General features: G+C 34.4%; 1 protein-coding gene across 9 annotated transcripts; it reads left to right on the top strand.

Moving 5' to 3' along the window:
• Positions 1–5,040: 5,040 nt before the first annotated feature.
• LOC133777714 (branched-chain-amino-acid aminotransferase-like protein 1) lies at positions 5,041–12,576 on the top strand. 9 transcript variants are annotated; one of them, XM_062217428.1, is made up of 9 exons: positions 5,041–5,745; positions 6,120–6,167; positions 6,510–6,548; positions 6,940–7,023; positions 7,217–7,288; positions 9,507–9,928; positions 10,001–10,067; positions 11,161–11,259; positions 11,778–12,576. In XM_062217428.1, exons 1-6 carry the CDS (start codon positions 5,725–5,727, stop codon positions 9,582–9,584), a joined length of 342 nt encoding a protein of 113 aa, XP_062073412.1. In that variant the 5' UTR covers positions 5,041–5,724; the 3' UTR covers positions 9,585–9,928; positions 10,001–10,067; positions 11,161–11,259; positions 11,778–12,576. The 9 variants fall into 9 exon arrangements, with proteins under 9 accessions (XP_062073412.1, XP_062073411.1, XP_062073407.1 ...); XM_062217427.1 differs by having other exon boundaries at positions 10,666–11,259; XM_062217423.1 differs by having other exon boundaries at positions 9,507–9,612; positions 9,786–11,259.
• The last annotated feature ends 6,610 nt before the right edge of the window (positions 12,577–19,186 follow it).

Genomic DNA, 19,186 nt, shown 5'->3' with positions numbered 1-19,186 from the left:
ACCATTTAAAAAATAAAATATAAATAGTTATAATAACCCTAAAATATCTCAAAATAGTTAAACAAATTCAAATATCCATAAAAATATCTAACTAACAATATTCAAATTTCAAATAATTTAAATATTAAAAACTATAGAATAAAAAGATATTTATATTTTAAAATAAAGATTTAATAAAAAAAATCAAAACTTTAAATGAAAATATCTTAAATATCTGATATCATAATTCTATTATTTTAATATATTAAAAGATTTAAAATTAAGTTGTTAGTCTATTTTTAAATTTGAATTTGAATCTTTTTTAGAAAATATCTAATTATTTATATCTCAACTAACAAAAATATCTTATTTTTAAAAAATAATTTTAAATACATAACAAATCTAATATTTTTGGCTTTGATTATAAATAATAAATTTCTACAATTTTAATTTTCTTTAATTTTCAAAAAAATAAAATTTGGATGAATAGTACCCGTGGTACTGTTCACCGGTTACTGTTCATCACGTGGCATGCGCGCGCGTGAGAGTGGTGGCGTGCGCGGGCGTGCACGCGCGCATGGCAGCCAGGCAAAAATTTTCGAAATTTTTTTTTGTGTGCAATTTTTCAAACCAAAACAATTTTCTAATTAATTTTTAACATGTTTTACACAAAATAAAGCATTTATAAAATTAATATCCTAGAAAACACAACAAAATAACCTAAAAAAATGCTAAAATTCACATAAAATCAATATGCTTCATAAAAACATGAAAACCATCCAATTATTCAAACATATCAAATAATCCAATTTTAAATATGTTCATGCATGAAAATAAAGATTACCAAAGGCTCTGAGGCCAGTTGTTAGGAAACTTATACATGATCTTTATTTATTTTCATGTATATCTAATATTAAACAAATTAATACAAAATAGCCTAAAACATGTTTCTAAAATTGAATTCAAAGAGAAACAATGAATAGAATACTTACAGTATACGCAGCATAATTAAAGAGTCTTTCCTTCAGTTTCTTTAACTCTTGTATCCTATCTGTCGCAGAGTATTATCAAGAAACTGAACCGATCTTCTATTTTCTTCACAGTCTTCCAATTTATCCTTAGAATCACCTAGACTAGTGTGGGAAATTCTCAACACATGAGATAGATATAGAGAGAAAAAGAGAAAATAACAAAGAGGCTTAGAAAAGGACTTGTGTTTAGAGAGAATCTAAAACTATTAGAAAATCTGACTTGTGACTTATCAAACTTGTGTTTTGACTTCTCTCTAAGCACTCATTTTATAGACTCAATTAGGCCATTTAGTTTAATTAAAAAATCAATAAAATAATAGTCATTTTAAAGCCCTAGGTCGAAATTATCATGGGCTTTAGGCCAGTGAAATTTCTCATTTGATTATAAGCCCATTGGACTTAAAAACAAGGCCTGTATTATTTTCTATTTAATTAATTAATTAAATAATTATTTAAATCCTTTATCAAATTAATTATTTATAATTGAACCTTGATTTAAACTTATTTATTAATTTAGATACCAATTTATTTTAATTAATAAATCTGCCATAATTTCTCTTTTCTTCTCAAAATTACACAACTCTGTGAAACTATCCAAAATTGACCTGGTCAACTTTGATTATTCTAATTGATAATTAAATCAATTAATTAAGACTATCTAGATGATTTTATCCAAGGTACAATGGGAACCATGGGCCTATGAAATCAAGCTCCAATAAGTTATCATAAATCTAACAAATAAATTTACTAACTTTTTAATTCCTCGTGACTTCACTGTAGACTTGGAATTGCACTCTTGAATTCATAGAACGCTCTATAACAAATATAGATACACTATTAATTATCCATTGTTACAACCATAATTGTCACTCAATCCTCTATAGACAGTCCACAATGAGATAGGACTAAAATACCATTTTACCCCTCATTGTATTTTATCCTTAAAACACTTAGTTCCTTGTAAATGATAATTCAGTAAACTAATTTAATTACTGAAATGAGATCTCTATCATTTAACACCTTGAACCAAAGTTAAAGGAAACCATCGTTTCACTTCTTCATCAGAAGCTATAGATGTTCATATCTATGATTAACACTCCCACTCAATTATACTATCGAGTTCCCAAGATGTAAGTATGGGCTAGTCCTTAGGGTAAGCTGGTAACAAACAAGTCAAAGAACTCAAATAATACAATCAGTTAGGATACTAACCACTCATAATTGAGATTGAATGGACCTATGGTCAACTATATGATATGACTAGAATAGATAATAATGGTATGTTTACTTATCTTATCTACTGTCAATATCGGTCCAGTCCGACGTAAAAAATACATCCGATCTTATCTACTTTGCTAATGTTCTGGAAAGAACATAACACCATAATGTGTAAGTAGATCATATCGTAGATTGGCAAGTCAGTGTAAATCCAGTGCACTTACTAATCTTAGGACAAACTTATTTTGAACATATAATCATATATATATTCCACTGTGATTACGTCACTATAAATAAGATTAGGTATATCCTCGGGATTTAATAGAAGTTTATATTAAACAAATAATCATGAAAATAAAACATGTGAGCAAAGTGATTAACCAAGTCAAAAAATGATTTCTATTCTTTTATTGATAATAAAATGAGATTACAAAGAATTTGGGTTTTAATTAGGGCATAAAACCCCAACATACTGGGCATGGACTGGCTAGCAAGACATGGCGCAACCATCGACTGTAGACACAAGCAAGTGATGTTCGATACTCTTGAGGGTGAGAAACTATGTTTTATGGTAAAGGTTTCAGGACTACGGATACCACTTATCTCATATCTCAAAGCTCAGACATGTCACACATTCTTAGTAAGCGTCACGGATGTGGCACAGGAAACACCATTAAAGGTTGTAGACGTCCGCATTATGAAGGACTTTTCCAGAGATATTTCTTGATAACTTACCAAGGCTACCCCCTACTCGGGAATTTGACTTCAATATCGAACTAGTATTGGGAACCAATCCCATCTCAAAGGCATCATACTGGATGGCATCTACCAATCTTAGACTTGGGATTCATCAGACCGAGCCATTTTCCTTGGGGAGCACTGATTCTATTTGTGAAGAAGAAGGATGGAAGCATGCAGATGTGTATCGATTACCGTGAGCTGAACAAGGTGACAATTAAGAACAAGTTCCCGCTACCCCGCATCGACGACTTATTTGATCATCTCCGAGGAGCGACTATATTTTCAAAGATAGCTCTATGGTCCGGTTATGACCAGCTCAAGGTAAGGGAAGAGGATATACCAAAAAATGCTTTTAGGACTCGATACGAACATTACGAGTTCCTAGATATGTATTTTGGTCTTACCAACGCTCCAGTCGAATTTATGGACTTAATGAATCAGGTCTTCAAGAATTACTTAGAAAAATTCGTCATGGTATTCATTGACGATATATTAGTGTTCTCCAAGGACGAAGTCGAGCACGAGGAACACTTAAGTCGGACCATGCTACGACTAAAGGAGCATCAACTTTATGCCAAGTTCATGAAATGCCAATTTTGGCTATCACAAGTAGAATTCCTTGGCCACATAGTATCCAAGGATGGAGTCGCAGTAGACCCAACTCAGGTAGAGGCTGTGAAGGATTGGCCAAGATCTAAAAATGTGTCAGAAGTTGGAAGTTTTCTCGGGCTAGCAGGCTATTACCGGAGATTCGTAGAAGGCTTTTCTAAGTTAGCCACACCGCTTACCAACCTGACCCGCAAATACGAAAAGTTCATCTGGACGGATAAATGTCAAGAGAGCTTCCAGTGCTAAAAGATACATTATGCTCAGCACCAGTATTTTGCGTACCAAAACCCAACGACAAGTCTGTAATATACTGTGATACGTCCAAGCAAGGTTTAGGCCATTTGTGGATGCAAAATGACAAGGTGATAGCCTACACCTCAAGGCAGCTGAAGGAGTACGAGCAATGCTATCCAACACATGATATGGAGTTGGCAGCGGTGGTCTTCTCATTGAAAATCTAGCGCCACTATCTTTATGGAGAACAGTGTGAGATTTATACTAAACATAAGAGCTTAAAATATTTCTCCATGCAAAAGGAGCTTAACATGAGGCAGCGCAGGTGGTTGGACCTAGTAAAGGACTATGACTGCAAAATCATATATCACCCAAGAAAAGAGAATGTAGTTGCAAATGCGTTAAGTCGGAAGATTTACGGAAATTTGGCAGCATTATCCAGAATTGAAAATCCGCTACAGCAAGCACTGATTAATGCCAAGATAGAAATAGTCATGGGTCAACTAGCTACTATTTAGAGGTAGTTTTAAACATAACTATAATATACGATAATGATAAAAATCTTGGGTTTGCTTATTTTCCATCTAAGCAACCATATTTCCCAATGTAGGTTTAAACATAACTATAATTTACGATAATGATAAAAATCTTGGGATTTGCTTATTTGCCATCTAAACAACATAAAACATATACATACATACATACATACATACATACATGCATGCGTACATACGCACATACATACATACTTACGTACATACATACATACATACATACATACATACATACATACATACATGCATACATACATACATACATACATACATACACTACACCAAATACCCATTTCCATAACACATGAATATAATACTCATCAAAAAGTATTATGGTAGAGTATGGGCCACTTTATGAAAATAGGGCGGTAATAATAAAACCATCCCGCCACTTACACTTAGCTTTTTTTTTCATTTTTTTTCATTTCATTTGGGGCCAATTCATTTCCTTCTCCTTTTTCCTCATCATTCTCTCTCCTCTCTTTCTCCCACCAGACCTCTCTCCTTCACTCTTTCTCTCTCACCTTTGTTTTTGTGGAGATCGACCGCTACCTTCCCCTACACGCGCCGGCTAGGGATCTTCAGAGGCCGTCCAAGCTTCGACCATGCAGACCCAAGCCCTCACACGACACTGGAGTCAGTTCGAGCTATTCTCTTGCAGAAGGTCTGTTCTTTATCATTCTTCTTTGAATTGGTTTCTCCAAAGTTTTGATTGAGGTATTTCTATGATAATTGATTATTATATATATATGTATTTTTTTTTTTTGAGAAAATTGTGAAGATGATTAACTCCCAACTCTAGGTTTTGAAATTAGACGTTGATTACGTATCCTTGTTTGAGGCAGTTAAGTAATGCCCATAAACTGTTTGACGAAATGTGTGTTAGAGGGACATTGTTATTTCAATACTGTAATAATGGAATGTGTGTTAGAGGGACATTGTTCTGTGTGGATGTGTTCTATAATGGAATTGACTTTATAGTTTGGCTGAGTTCTTATGTAAGATTACCGTTACTTCTGGTGATGCTTGTTCAATTGCTTAGCTTTTGTTCTTGGCCAAGATACAACTAATTAGTGAAATAGATTGTAGTGTGCAATCATATTTTTTCATATACTGGCCAGAAGTAAGCTATAATATATAGACAAGAAGTAAGCTATAATATATAATAGATTGTTGTTCTTCTTCTTGTTAGCAAAAAAATAAACTCTCACCAAAAACATACATTTTCTCTCTCTCTCTAGTCAGTCAACTAGTCTTCCCTGTGATCATCTCCCATTTTCCTCTCTCAATCCTAGTCGTTTCCATGCCCTCTTCCCTCTGCCATTCTTTGGGAGACCCACTAGGAATGGGTCCAATCCATGGCATCAGCCAAAATTAAGGTTAGATGGTAGTGTATTGAAGCATGAAAGTATCATTATTTTTTCCCTAAATCTGATTTTGTATATATTTATATTCAACTTCTAACGTGGGTTTTCTAGGGTTCTTATTTATTCTTTCCATTTTATATTATTATTATTGGTTTTGAAAATCTTGGGGGTTTTTATTCGGGCTTATGTTGATTTGTTTGTTCGACTTTATTCTCCTCACTCTACTCAGTCTTTTTGTACTAAGTTTTGCTCTCTTTTTTGGGTTGAAGACAGGTTATAAATTAAATCAACCTGCAATACAACTATGCTTTGGATATGGTCTGTTTAAACATAAATCTATGTGTTGTTATTTATTATGAATTTCTAATTGTGGTGATTGTGTGCAGAATCTACTAGTGGATTTGGAAAAAAGGTTCTTTGAGCAAGCTCAAAGGGTATATCTCTAATTTTGTTTTTGAGTTATAATTTTGATGATAAATGAATGTTTTGAAATCATTTTATGATGCTAATAGGTTTGGTAAATATATATAGATAACTATTTTTGTTAAGGATTGACAAAATGAGAAATACGAGTTCAAAAACAACTTACATATGATTCAGTTTTGGCTAACCTTGACAGTATGTCTTGTAGTAAAATTGTCTCTTACGTGGTATACATTTCAGGGTTACCCTAATATATTGTACAGTATTTTTTTAGTACTCTGAGATATCAATAAATAAATATGTTCTGCTGACTCAGTTTTTCCCTTGTTTTTTACCAAAATTTGGATTCAAAGATTCACCACAATAACCTTCTCAATAATATACTAGCAAAGGTAGCTTCTTATTCTCTATGATACAGATCCAAGAATATGATATTCAGATATTGTTTTGTTTTGAAATGACTGATCATTCTTTTAATACATATACTGTTGACTGTTCCTTGCTGAAATTGAATGTTGAGTTTACAACTTAGTAGAATACTAAACTATCAAAAACTTAAGTAATTCATCGTGTGCATGTATGAAAATGATAGAAAAAAGGAAAGTTCTAGGGTAGGATATATGGTGAGGTTTTCAGTGAAAGAATGTGCAGAAAATGATTTGGTCAAATCAGTGACACTGTAACAGCCTGGTAGATTTGCATTCTTCTATGGCATATATTAATGTGTTGATTCTCATGGATTTATTCTTGTGTTAATTTTAACATGTTTCTTGGATGGTGCAGATAGAAGGAAATAATGGAAATGCCGGTGATGCAATCATGCTTGACTATGAAGGTTTCGTGTACGAAACAAATGCTACAAATATTGTAAGGTTTTATGCTTAACTAACAATTATTAACTGAACCCTGTTTGTTATAGTAATTTCCATACTACATTTGTTTAATTATGAAAAACATTCCCACTATTGATAGTTATGATTATGAATATCAAGTTATATTTAAATGCAATGCGAAAAGTTTGCAAATTAAATTCTGACAATCCAATTGTTTTGCTATGCAGTTTGTAGTGAAGAAAGGCCATGTTTTGACACCTCATGCTGATTACTGTCTTCCTGGCATTACCCGTGCTACTGTAAGTTGTTTTACTTTCTATCTGCAGATTGCATTAACATCTCCATTGACTGAGAGCTTATTTCATATGATGTCTAATAACAAGAGATCAGTAGATCAAGAATGTTAAGTTATCTAACTTATGAATGTCAACAAAGGTGCTTCAAGTCCACATAGCTATGTACATTTTGGTTTACACTTTCTTGTATCTATGAATATCTAAGCATAACGTTTTTTGGTTGTGAATGTTAGAGTTTATATTGGACTGTCAAGTATTTAGTTTTTCTGATTGTTGATACGTCTATTAAAGAAAATTGAAAATGTGATGCCCCTCCCATACATTGTTTTTCTTTTACTGCTAACATTATCTCCATCTCACATTCACAATAACCACGCAATGCCTTGTTTTTCATTCAATCGTAATATCAAGTTATTATTCAAAGATAGTTAATTTATCCCAATAATCTCATGAACATAACGATTGTTCATGCCTTGTTTTCATGTAAAAGTCTAAAACATACACAGACAGGAGAATAGGGTTAAAATGCCTATTAAAATCCCAAGTGTACCAGAGAACAGTTGGCCAAACGCACCAATCCCAGTTCTTGGTGAAGGTTCCTAATGCATTTAAGTGCCTAGAAAAGTAACTAAACTAGTTTTTAATCATTATTATATATAATATTATGCCTTTTTGCTAGAACCAGAAAAAAGACCCTTACTTTTGCCACCTACTAAAAATCAACTAAAGGTCTTTGTGTGTGCATATATAAATATATATATATATATATATTAAGCTAATATCAACAGAAAAAAACTGAAAAAATAAAGTTAAATGGGTAGTATATAACTCTGACTAACTAATTTAGAATAGAAAACATTTGGTTTGTGTGAATTAATCACGTGTAAGCATTTTCATAGTTCGACTATATCAGTGGGGATTTTCTTGGAACTCGATTACATTAACCATGTGCAGGTTTTTTTATGCTTTTATAAATATATATTATGTGTAAAAAAAGGTTTCATTGAGTTAACTATGTCAATGAGAATTGTATTGTTGTAGATTGGAATGCTTGAAAGAAATTCCACTTGGTGATTGGACTGATGGGATACTATGTAGCTTCGAAATGCATGTGATTCAGTTTGTGCTTTTTTCTTGATGATTATGAATTTATAATTTGGTTTGTTATTTATTTTCTTGTTAATTGAATGGTTCTTTGTATATTCAGGACAATCAGAATGTCAAGAAAGACATTCATTCTTGTTTATTTGATATTGCTGAAGTGATATTTCTTTGTATATTCAGGACAATCAGAATGTCAAGAAAGACATTAATAATTTTGTAAATTTTTCTCACATTCTTTTATTTATTTAGTTAGTTTTCAAATTGGGTTGGTATGTATTAGCTCGTGAGTTCCTCCTATACTACAAATGAATATATTAATTTAGAAAGAAAAAAAGATGTAGAAAAGTCAGCAGCATTCTCTTCCAATTTGGTTTTTTTCCCTTTATCTTTTAAGTATTTATTTAGTTTTGAAATTACTGAGTTCTTTTTTTTTTGTTTTGGTTATGTGTTTGTTTGCAAAGGATGATAGTGATGTGGTATTGATGGCCTTTCTTTGTAGGTAGAATTAGGTTACATTATATTCAATTTGCTTAGTAGAATGATTTTTTTTTGACATGGTATTTAAAATACAGAGAAATCAATCCTTAATCCTAAATCCAACTTGACCATTGCTTTAGTTCTTTGTGCATACGATTTTATTCTTTCTTTCTGTCAATTCCTTCTAATTGTGGCAATAAAGTGAATATATATGTTTTTTATATTTGTTTGTTTGTTGGGGAAAAAAGAAAGTCTCACATATATCTTTAAATGTTAAACTTAGTGAGGGTGTGGGCTTTCGATGTAGAAATTCACTCACACCATCTAATTCTCTAATGAAACTTTTGTATGTGTCAAAAATTTTCTAATGCTAATTGAAGTAAATAAAAAAAATTTGTGCTAGAGCTAGATCTAATGTAAAATCTTCATGAGCAGTTAATAAAATATTTGTTTTGATGGCTGGAGGGATTATTTACATTATGTTATTGTTTTACCTCTGCAATTTATTGGAGATTATAGCTTTTATAGTCATTATTCTTCATTTTATTTAGTTACCTTTAATGTCATGTTATACAATTGTAAATTGTAACTGGTTTGAGTAAACCATAATAATTTTTTTTGTAAATGTCACCTGCTGCAGATTTTGGAATCATTCAAATGTTCAGAACATAAAAAAGAAAAGATAAGACACATTTCAAGAAGTATTTACTGTCCATAGAACAACATATATTTGTATATTTATACATGTAAGTGTGTATGTTAAATTGGATTTATTTGAATATTTAGTTGTATAATTTACATTTACCTGATTAGTTCATTTTAATCAAATGGTTGGTGTACTAAAAGCTATCAATTTGTTTTATTGTTAATGTGTTTCTTGATTGATTTTGATTGCACTCATCATGATTTTGACTAAAAGCTTACGTAAGGGAGAGTAGAGGGGGCAGTTACCATTATTCTTCACAGCCCTCATTTTCAAAATCTAAAGAGAGAGAACTAGATGGCAAAAAGAGAGAACTTGTGCTCTCAAGGGGTTCAGCCAGCCTAAGAATTCTTCTTAGGGTAAGTTTCATTTGGATTTTCTTTAAGTATTTTAGTATGAATATGTCCTTAGATATCTCTTGATGTTATAAGGAATTGGAAAACCAACTTTGGAGAAGGAAACTCCATAGTCTCGGCTTAGGGAATTCAAGAGCAAGGGGTATGTAACACTTTGGTTTTCTTAAAGGGTTCGACCATGATGGTCTCTCAAAGAATCGTTGTTCTTGATTATGCTAGTATATTTATTCTATTTATATTGAGTATTTTTTGGTCTTCTTTTTAGTCAATATTATATGCATTAATTTTAATTTGTTGGTTGATTCATTGCATTGACTATCAGTTTCCTTACAAATGTTAGAGGGGTTTATATTATGTCTAAAAACTCTAAAATGATTGATTTGAATATAAAGCCTCATAAGTTGCATGAACAATCTTCAAATAATTAGGTTAGACTCACTGACTGCTAATTCAATATCCATTTCTTTGTTTGTAGGATAAATAATTTTTCTTCTTATTTTCTCTATTGTAGTAGAGAAAGAACACACATAAGACATTACCATAATTCTATTAAATCATAGCACTATTTAGGCACTTGTTATGGAAAAAAACACAAACTGATCAACCAAGCACTACAACATATATAGCATGCTTAATCATATATTTTAAGTTTTCATCTGCTGATATAACAATTTAAAACATTATTTGTGTTGAATAAGAAGGGAAAAACAAGTAACAAGTATGAAAAAGTATGAATGCAGGCAGTACCTGAAGAAGCAGTTCCAGCAAAAACAGCTTGCATGTACTATTTTGGAAGCCTTCCAGCTGATCCCATCAAGCTTCCACCAAATAAACACCATAGGTTTTCTCACTTGATTCTGTGCACCACACTCAGTGTATCAGCGGAGCCACAATTAAAGAGAGAACAAACATAGAAAATCCCAAGTTGAGTGTTAGCCTTGAACTCAATTTCCCAAACAGCTACCCCAAATTAGCATCAGAACCAGAACTAGTATTGAACAATTCATGTAAGCCCCAGAGAAAACCTTCTCAACATGTCTGTTTGATGTAATCCATGTAGTTGGAATAGAAGGGACTGCTTCTCCTTTAACTAGTTACTGCCAAAGAGCCTTGTCCAAATGGTCCTTTTGAATTTTCCTGTAACATGCTTTAATACCTTATTGATTGCTTGGCAAACTCTGAGCTTTAATTGTCATATTTCTTGTACTTGATTTATTTATCTGCTCTGTTTGCAGAGGTAAAATCTAGTTAAAGGGAATATGCAACTCTTTTTAGTGGAACAACAAAGAAGTCAAGCTCTGGAAGCTCATGCTGCTGCTTTTGCACAATTTAAAGTGCGTAAATTAACTTCTCCCTCTTGAGTTGCCATCTTTGGTTAATTCTATTATGTATTGTGAAAATATTGCTCGTCTTGATCTTTGAGTGTAGCTATACTAACCCACTGAAATGTGTACCAATGTAGTCTCACCCTGACACTGCTATTTTTTTTATTCTTTTTTCTGTAGGGGTATGTAGTATGTATTATCATTGAGGTTGTGTAAATATGACTACTTTTATTTTCTTTTCATATTAAAATTTTATTATAAACCATTTTTCAAATATGTACTTTCAAATTTGTTTTAAACCATTGCGATGTAGGTTTGATGTTAAATAATAATAAGAGAGTGATTAAATGTCATTTCAATAAAATGACATATTTTGAACTAATCTCTACTTCTCTATGGAGTAAAATATACAGTGAGGCAGAGCTTATTCTATCTTCATCTATCCTACAGTTGTTTGCATCTGCTGATCATTCCTCTTTCATGTTGTATCTATTAATTCATATCTCGGCTGTGTTTTCTTTTACCAGGAAAATTCTTTGGTTGGATGAATCCCCTTATGCAGCGTGCATATCAAAGACCAATAACAGAGAAGTCAGGAACACGAGTTGGACAATTTCTCTTTTTTTCTGTAGTATGGATTTTGGAGTATGGAAAGAAAAGAGCAGAAACACTTACAACAAATGGGACGGGGTTGCTCGCAGTACCACACAAGTACTCCTGTCTTGTAACTATAACCAAATTTAATAGTTTGATCAACAAAACCTCAATTTGATTCTTGTCATGACAATGAAATGATGTTTCCTGGGATTGGTAAAATAGTGCATGGACCAGTTTTTTTTCTCAGCTTTCATGGTGCCTAAATTGAACTCATTAAAGAGAGTTAGTCAAGAGCTTTATTTATATAGAGAATGAGTAGTACAGAGGGGGTAGTTATGATCTTTCAGCAGACAAACTAACATAACTAAATAATATTAACAACTAGTGCTTTCAGAAGTGAATCATGTCTTGTTAACAGAATGATCTTTCAACTGGTTACAGGTCTTTCCCAGAGCTTGGACAACAATTTTGATTTCTCTAGTAATCTTATTCATTTTGTTCTCTGCTATATATATTGGGACCTGTTCATGTTTTCATTCATTAGTAATCTTATTAGTATAAATAATATGAATATATTATCATTAGAAATATAAACAATTAAGTGGTAGTCAAAAAAGTTACCACATAAGAGAAAATTCCAATGCCATATCATGTGAATAGTCTTCCCATGTCAAGGGACATAGCTCCCTGTATCAGAATTTTTTTCAACTCAGAAACTGACCCATTTAGTTTTGTAGCCTTTGCTTTTCTCTTTGAATTTAGTTTGGTTCTTCAATTCCCTGTTTACTTTTAATCTGATACTTGTGTTTCTTATGTTTTGGGCATGAAAACTATGGTGTTTCCCTTTTTTGGCTCCTATACTTGTGTTATAGGAAATTCAATGAAATTATACATATAATGAATTATGTTTGTGTAAAAATTATTTATATAAATATACAATTAATTTCAGTCACATTTTTTTACAAGTGGTTTGAATCATATTCAGATTGAAAAGAGAGAATAAAAAAGATAAGTGAAGGGACTAAACTATAAGTTGCAATCAACATGAAGGGACTAAACTATAAGTTGCATCTATTCCATATATTTCATAAGTTAATTAAAGTATGTGATGATTCTCAATGAATCACTGATAAGTGAATTGGCTATATGGCAGTTTAGTTAGTTATATAAACTAGTTCATATAACTAATTTAAACTTTATATGTTTACAGGTGGAAACTAGCTTAAGTCTTATGTTCTTAATAATAAAAGGAATTTTTTTTTTACAATGTACAGGTATATTGAGATGATTTCTTTGGTGCAATTCTTGACAACATTTGTAGTTGAGGCCTTTAGAATGGAAGAATGTATTTCACTAATTTTTGTATACATTTCTTATTTTGTATTTAGTGATAAATGAATCTGAATTGGGCATAAATTATGTTGTAATATGATTTCTTAAGCCTAGACTAGTAGACTAAATATTGTAATTACATTTGAGTAATTAATAAAAATCTATTTATGTTACCTTATTTGGCTTCAACTTTCATATTTGTTTTCCTAGTTTTGTGTAAGTAAAAAAAGATTATGTTTCTCTGAGCTAATATAACACATGTGTTATACTAAAGTGTAGTATAACACAAATAATGTGTTATACTAAAGTATAGTATAACACAAAAAAAGTGTTATACTAAAGTGTAGTATAACACAAAAAAAATGTTATACTAAAGTGCAGTATAACACAAATTTATAAGTATTGAAATGTGTTATATAATCGACTATAAATAACATAATTAAACACTTATCTATTTATTAAAATAACACAGAAATTGTGTTATCGTTGACAGTATAATAACACATCTGTATAACAATGATAAAGTGTTATGTAAAGTACCCAGACCTACGACAACATAGTCGGTCTTAACACATCAGAAAGTGTTATGGTATGTTTTGATAACACATTTTCGGTGTTATTAAAAGCATTTTTTCTTGTAGTGATACATACATACATACATACATAGCATATAAACATAATCATAACACATAAATTCTAACCTATTTTCCTTACAAAAAACTGGGATATTGGAGACAAGAGCGGGATTAGAAACTCCTAAAGCCAAACAATAAGATCCATAAGTTTTCTAAAGAAATGAAAATGAAAAGAAGATCTAAACCATCTAGTGAAGAACTTACCGAAAACCTTAAGTTTCAAAGGAATCAAACACCTAACCAAAAGCCATTACAACTAGTTAGGATTCGGAAGAAAATGAAAAGAATAAGAGGAACTATAATGAACTAAACCTGAGGATAAGGAGTGCCTTAGATAGATTAGAACTTTGATCTACACCTCAATGCCAAAATATCACTCTATCTTACTTCCCAATTGTTTAGAAAAGCTTGGATTTGAAAACTTTTAACCCCAAAACCCTAGTGTTTCTCTCTAGAAAAAACTTAGCAGCTTGGAGGCTCTAAGAAGTGCTTGAATGATGAAGCAAATGGCTGATTGAAAGGTCCTATTTATAAAGTTCAAGGAGTGAAACTAAATCCTTTTAAAATGAATAAAAAATAGAATTTTCTGCTCAACAGATACCCATAACTTGGTCAAAAATGTTTAAGAGCAAGTCCAAATTGTTGAGGGCTGTTTCTAGCTCGAATTCCCCGGGTTTTCGAAAATGCATAAGGAAGCTGATATATAGCCTGCCCCATAATCCCGAGCCTCTGTGGTTTCATTCGTGCAAAGTCAACATGTTTTCCGTATCGATCGTAGGCGATATATCAGCCCCTATTGCTGCGATATATCGACATACGCTGATATATCAAACACGTTTTTGCACACTTTCAGCACACTTGAATTTGTTTAAACCACTTTGACTGTGTAAAACGTGATCCTAACAGCTCAGGGAAGGTTCTAGACTTCCTAGGTTTATCCTTGAATAATTTATTCATCTAAAATCCTTAAATCATTAATAAACATACATGTGACAAATGTCACATTCTTAATTATTCTATGTAAATCTTAGGTTATAATAAATAATATTTCTAGGACCAGCTATATTGATCAAACCTTATGATAAAATTAATATTTCTAAACTATAGACTAAACTTATAAAATCCATAACTATCTCTATGAGTTTCTGACTAAATCCCGGCTTGAACCAATAACCACAAAAACTAAAATACTACAACACAAGCTACTACTATCTAGCTAAGTAAAATTTCCGACACGCTATAATTCTCCCCTGTTTAAAAGAATTTCGTCCCCAAAATTTACTTACCAAACAATTATGGATATCGTGCTCGGATGTCTCCCTCCAACTCCAACGTTGTAATTCATTCACCCCTTCTCTAGGATGCTAACCGGTCGTTCCTCATAACTCAGATCTTTCTGAAGTGCTAACATATCGTACTTGAGAATGTGCGATGGGTGTGACACATTTATATGCCACATCGAGATGTGAAATACATTGTGGCTATTTGCTAGAGCTGGCAGTAGAGCTAATCTATATGCTACTGGTCCCACCTTGTCCAATATCTCAAAAGGACCTATAAACCGGGGACTAAGTTTTCCTTTCTTCCCAAACCACTTCTCTCCTTTCATAGGAGATATTCTTAAGAAGACATGATCTCCAACTTTGAATTCCACATCTCGTCGCTTGGCATTCGCATAACACTTTTGTCGACTCTGAGCAGAGAGCATACGTTTTCTAATCAGTTCCACTGCATTTTGAGCCTCTCTAACAGCCTTGGGTTTAAGAAGTTGTCTTTCTCCTACCTCGTCCCAATGTAACGACGACTGACACTTCCTTCCATAAATAGCTCATAGGGTGCCATATCGATTATTGCCTGGTAGCTATTATTGTAGGAGAACTCTATAAGTGGCAAATACTTACTCCATGATCCTCCGAAGTGTAGTACACAAGTGTACAACATATCTTCTAAAATATGATGGTACTCTCGATCTGATGATGAAATGTCATACTGAGACTTAGCTTGGTACTCATGACTTGTTGCAAGCTTCCCCAAAATCTTGATGTAAACACCGATCCTCTATCAGATACTATGGTCTTAGGCATTCCATGCAGTTGTACAATTTCTCGAACATAAATGTCTGCATATTGGTCTGTAGTGTACGTAGTCTTGACATGCGATAAGTGAGCTGACTTTGTGAATCTATCTACCACAACCCAAGGCGAGTCGTGTTGCTTATTTTTTCATGGTAATCCTGTCACGAAGTCAATGGCTATGTCTTCCCACTTCCATTCCATAAAACTAAGCGGCTGCAAGAAGCCTGCAGGTTGCTAATGTTCTGCCCTTACTTGCTTGAATATAATGCATATGGACAGATATTTTGCTACGTCTTTCTTCATTCCCAGCCACCAATATAGTGCCTTAAGGTTGTGAGTCATTTTGGTAGACCTCGGGTGAACTAAGTATGGGGTAGTGTGTACCTCTTCTATCGTATTCATCTTAATCCCATAGTCATTCGACACCCGACCATTATATCTCAAGAACCTCTGTCCTGATATAGAGAAATCCGTAGTCTTGCATTCTTTGACGACAACCATATGCGATAATAACGTGTCATCATGCCCTTGCCCAATCCGTATATCATCTAGTAAACTCGAATGGATGGATAAGTTAGCCAGGTGACCCATGACTATTTTTATTCCGACGTTAATCAGTGCTTGCTGAAGCGGCTTTTCAATTCTGGATAATGCTACCAGATTTCCGTAACTTTTCCCACTTAATGCATCTGCATCCTTCGGGCAGGCTTTATTAAGGTCTGTGAAATCCACGCACGTCCTCCACTTGCCATTCGGCTTGGGAACCAGTACAGGATTAGAGACTAAAGATGGATAAAACGCTACCCTAATGAATCTGTTCTCCTTCAGCTTCTCGACTTCATCTTTTAACGCCTTCGATCTGTCTTTGTCGAGCAGCTGTTTTTTTGTTGCACTGGTGGAAATTTTTTGTCTATATTTAAGACATGGCTGATACCCGATGAGTCTATCCCAACCATATATTTATGCGACCAGGCAAAGACCTCCTGGTTCTCCTTCAAAAATTCCACTAGTTTATTTCTTGTTGTTGTCTCTAAGTTTTTACCGAATTTCACAACCTTGGTCGGATCTACCTCTTCTAGTTAGACCTCCTTGAGGTCCTCCACAGGTCCAACATTTTCTTCAAAATCCCCAAAGTGAGGATCTAAGTCTCTATCCTCACTTTGGGCAACACCCTATTTGGTGACCTGTTCACCTGATTGGGCTTGTTCTTCATTTACCAACATCAACCTTTTCTCAGCTTTTTCCCCCGATCTGCCCCTTTTTGCCTTGGTGATCAAGGAATTATAACATTCCCGCGCTTCTCGCTGGTTTCCCAACATGCATCCTACCCTTGCTTCAGTTGGAAACTTCATGGTCAGGTGCCAGACTGAGGTTACGGCTCGTAGGCCGACTAGAATTGGCCTTCCAAGCACAACATTTTATGCATAATGTCCTGTTCGCATGTGCAATTCCTGCTGTGACTGGAAGCCTAATCGACCTAGTTGGGGTGATCCCTACACCGAAAAAACTAGAAATGGTTTGGTTGCATGGTTCCAAATCTTGCACTGACAATTTCATCCTTTCCAGTGAAGATTTATACAGAATGTTGACTGAGCTTCCTGTATTTGCCAACACTCGCTTAACCATCATATTTGCAATCTGGACGTCCATGACCAGAGGATCTAAATGGGGAAATCGAACATGCTGAGTGTCAAGCTTAGAGAAAGTTATCAATTCTTCCTTTATTCGAGCTTTTTTGGGAGTTTGCTCCTCTACGTTCATCATTTCAATGTCCTGGTCATGACGTAAGGTTCATGTGTATCTTTCCCTCGCCTTCCCACTATCACCTGCTATGTGTGGTCCGCAGATGGTCAACAATGTACCAGCAACTAGAGCTGGCTGTAAAGGGGGTGAGCGTTGCCGTATAGGTGCCTGCTCGTTGCCTCCTTGAGCCTCTCGCTGAGAACCTTCAGCGGCTCACACATATCTTCTCAGGTGTCCTTGTTTGATAAGGAACTCAATCTTATCTTTAAGCTGGTTGCATTCATTGGTATCATGACCATAGTCATTATGAACAACAAAACTTTGTAGTCTCCCTTTTGGATATATCTTTCCTGATTAGGGCTTGGCGCCTGAAGGGAACTGTAGTGCGATTGGCCTGATATACCTCCGCTTGGCTATCGACCAGGGCTGTGTAATTGGTGAACCTCGACTCATATCTGTTACTTTTAGGGTGCTTTTTCTCAGACGTTGATGGCTCGTGGTTCGCCCTCTTTCCTCCATTTTTCCCATTATTTTTATCATTGCTATTTGGTTTCCCAGACCCATTGGCGACTTTGGTGGGATCTTCTTTTGAGCCCTGGTCATTTGTGGGAGACTCCTTTCTGTCTGCTCGGTCTAGAAATTCTTGAGTGCTTTTGACCTCATTCTTCCGCAAACTGTTCCAAAGGGATGAATGGTGTCGTACTCCAGCAGTAATAGCCACCATCTTTCCTTCATTGCCAACTGTCTTAGCCCTAGTAGCGGCTCGCATGAATCGTTGAACATACCCCTTTAGTGTTTCTCCCTCCTTCTGGCGTATCTCGACCAGCTGATTGGCCTAGGTTGGATGTACTCGACCAGCATAAAACTGTTCGTAAAAATCCTTCATGAACATTTCCCAAGACACTATGTTGGCCGGAGGGAATTTTAAAAACCACTCCTGAGCAGTCTCGGACAAGGTAGCTGGAAAGATTCTGCACCGAGCGTCATTTGACACTTTTTGGATGTCCATCTGTATCTCGAATGTGTTCACGTGAGATACAGGGTCTTCTAATCCAGTGAAGTTGGGCAAGACCAACATCTTAAATTTGCTTGGAGTCTTAGCCATCGTGATTCTTTGCACAAATGGAGTACACTTTCTCCAGTCAAATTCAATGTGGGATGTCCGGTTCCCCAGTAGTTGCTGGACGGCCTGATTCAAAGCATCGGGCCTGTACATTGTCTGGTACTATTGGAACGACTGGTGCTGGAGGGGCATACTCGTCGTGTCTTTCTCTTCTATCATTGAGAACATCCCTCAAATCTTCTTCCCTAAGCCTTTGCTCGCTCACACCCAGTCGATGAAAGACGTTGGGCTGTCTAGGTTTGCCCCCAGCATTTTGGCCCATTGGCCAGTTTTCTCTTGGTGGAGGGTTCTGTTCTCCACCCTTCTCCTCTTGCCGTCGACCAACATTTTCTCTGCAAGAATCTGCCTCATTATAGTCATGGCCATCTGTAACGCCCTGGATAGCCAAGACCGTTACACTGTGTGTTTATAAAGTGCCAGACTTGCTAATC

This window comes from Humulus lupulus, chromosome 5 (genome assembly GCF_963169125.1).
Source record: "Humulus lupulus chromosome 5, drHumLupu1.1, whole genome shotgun sequence".
Taxonomy (NCBI): domain Eukaryota; kingdom Viridiplantae; phylum Streptophyta; class Magnoliopsida; order Rosales; family Cannabaceae; genus Humulus; species Humulus lupulus.
This window is presented reverse-complemented; position numbering and strand designations above follow the sequence as displayed.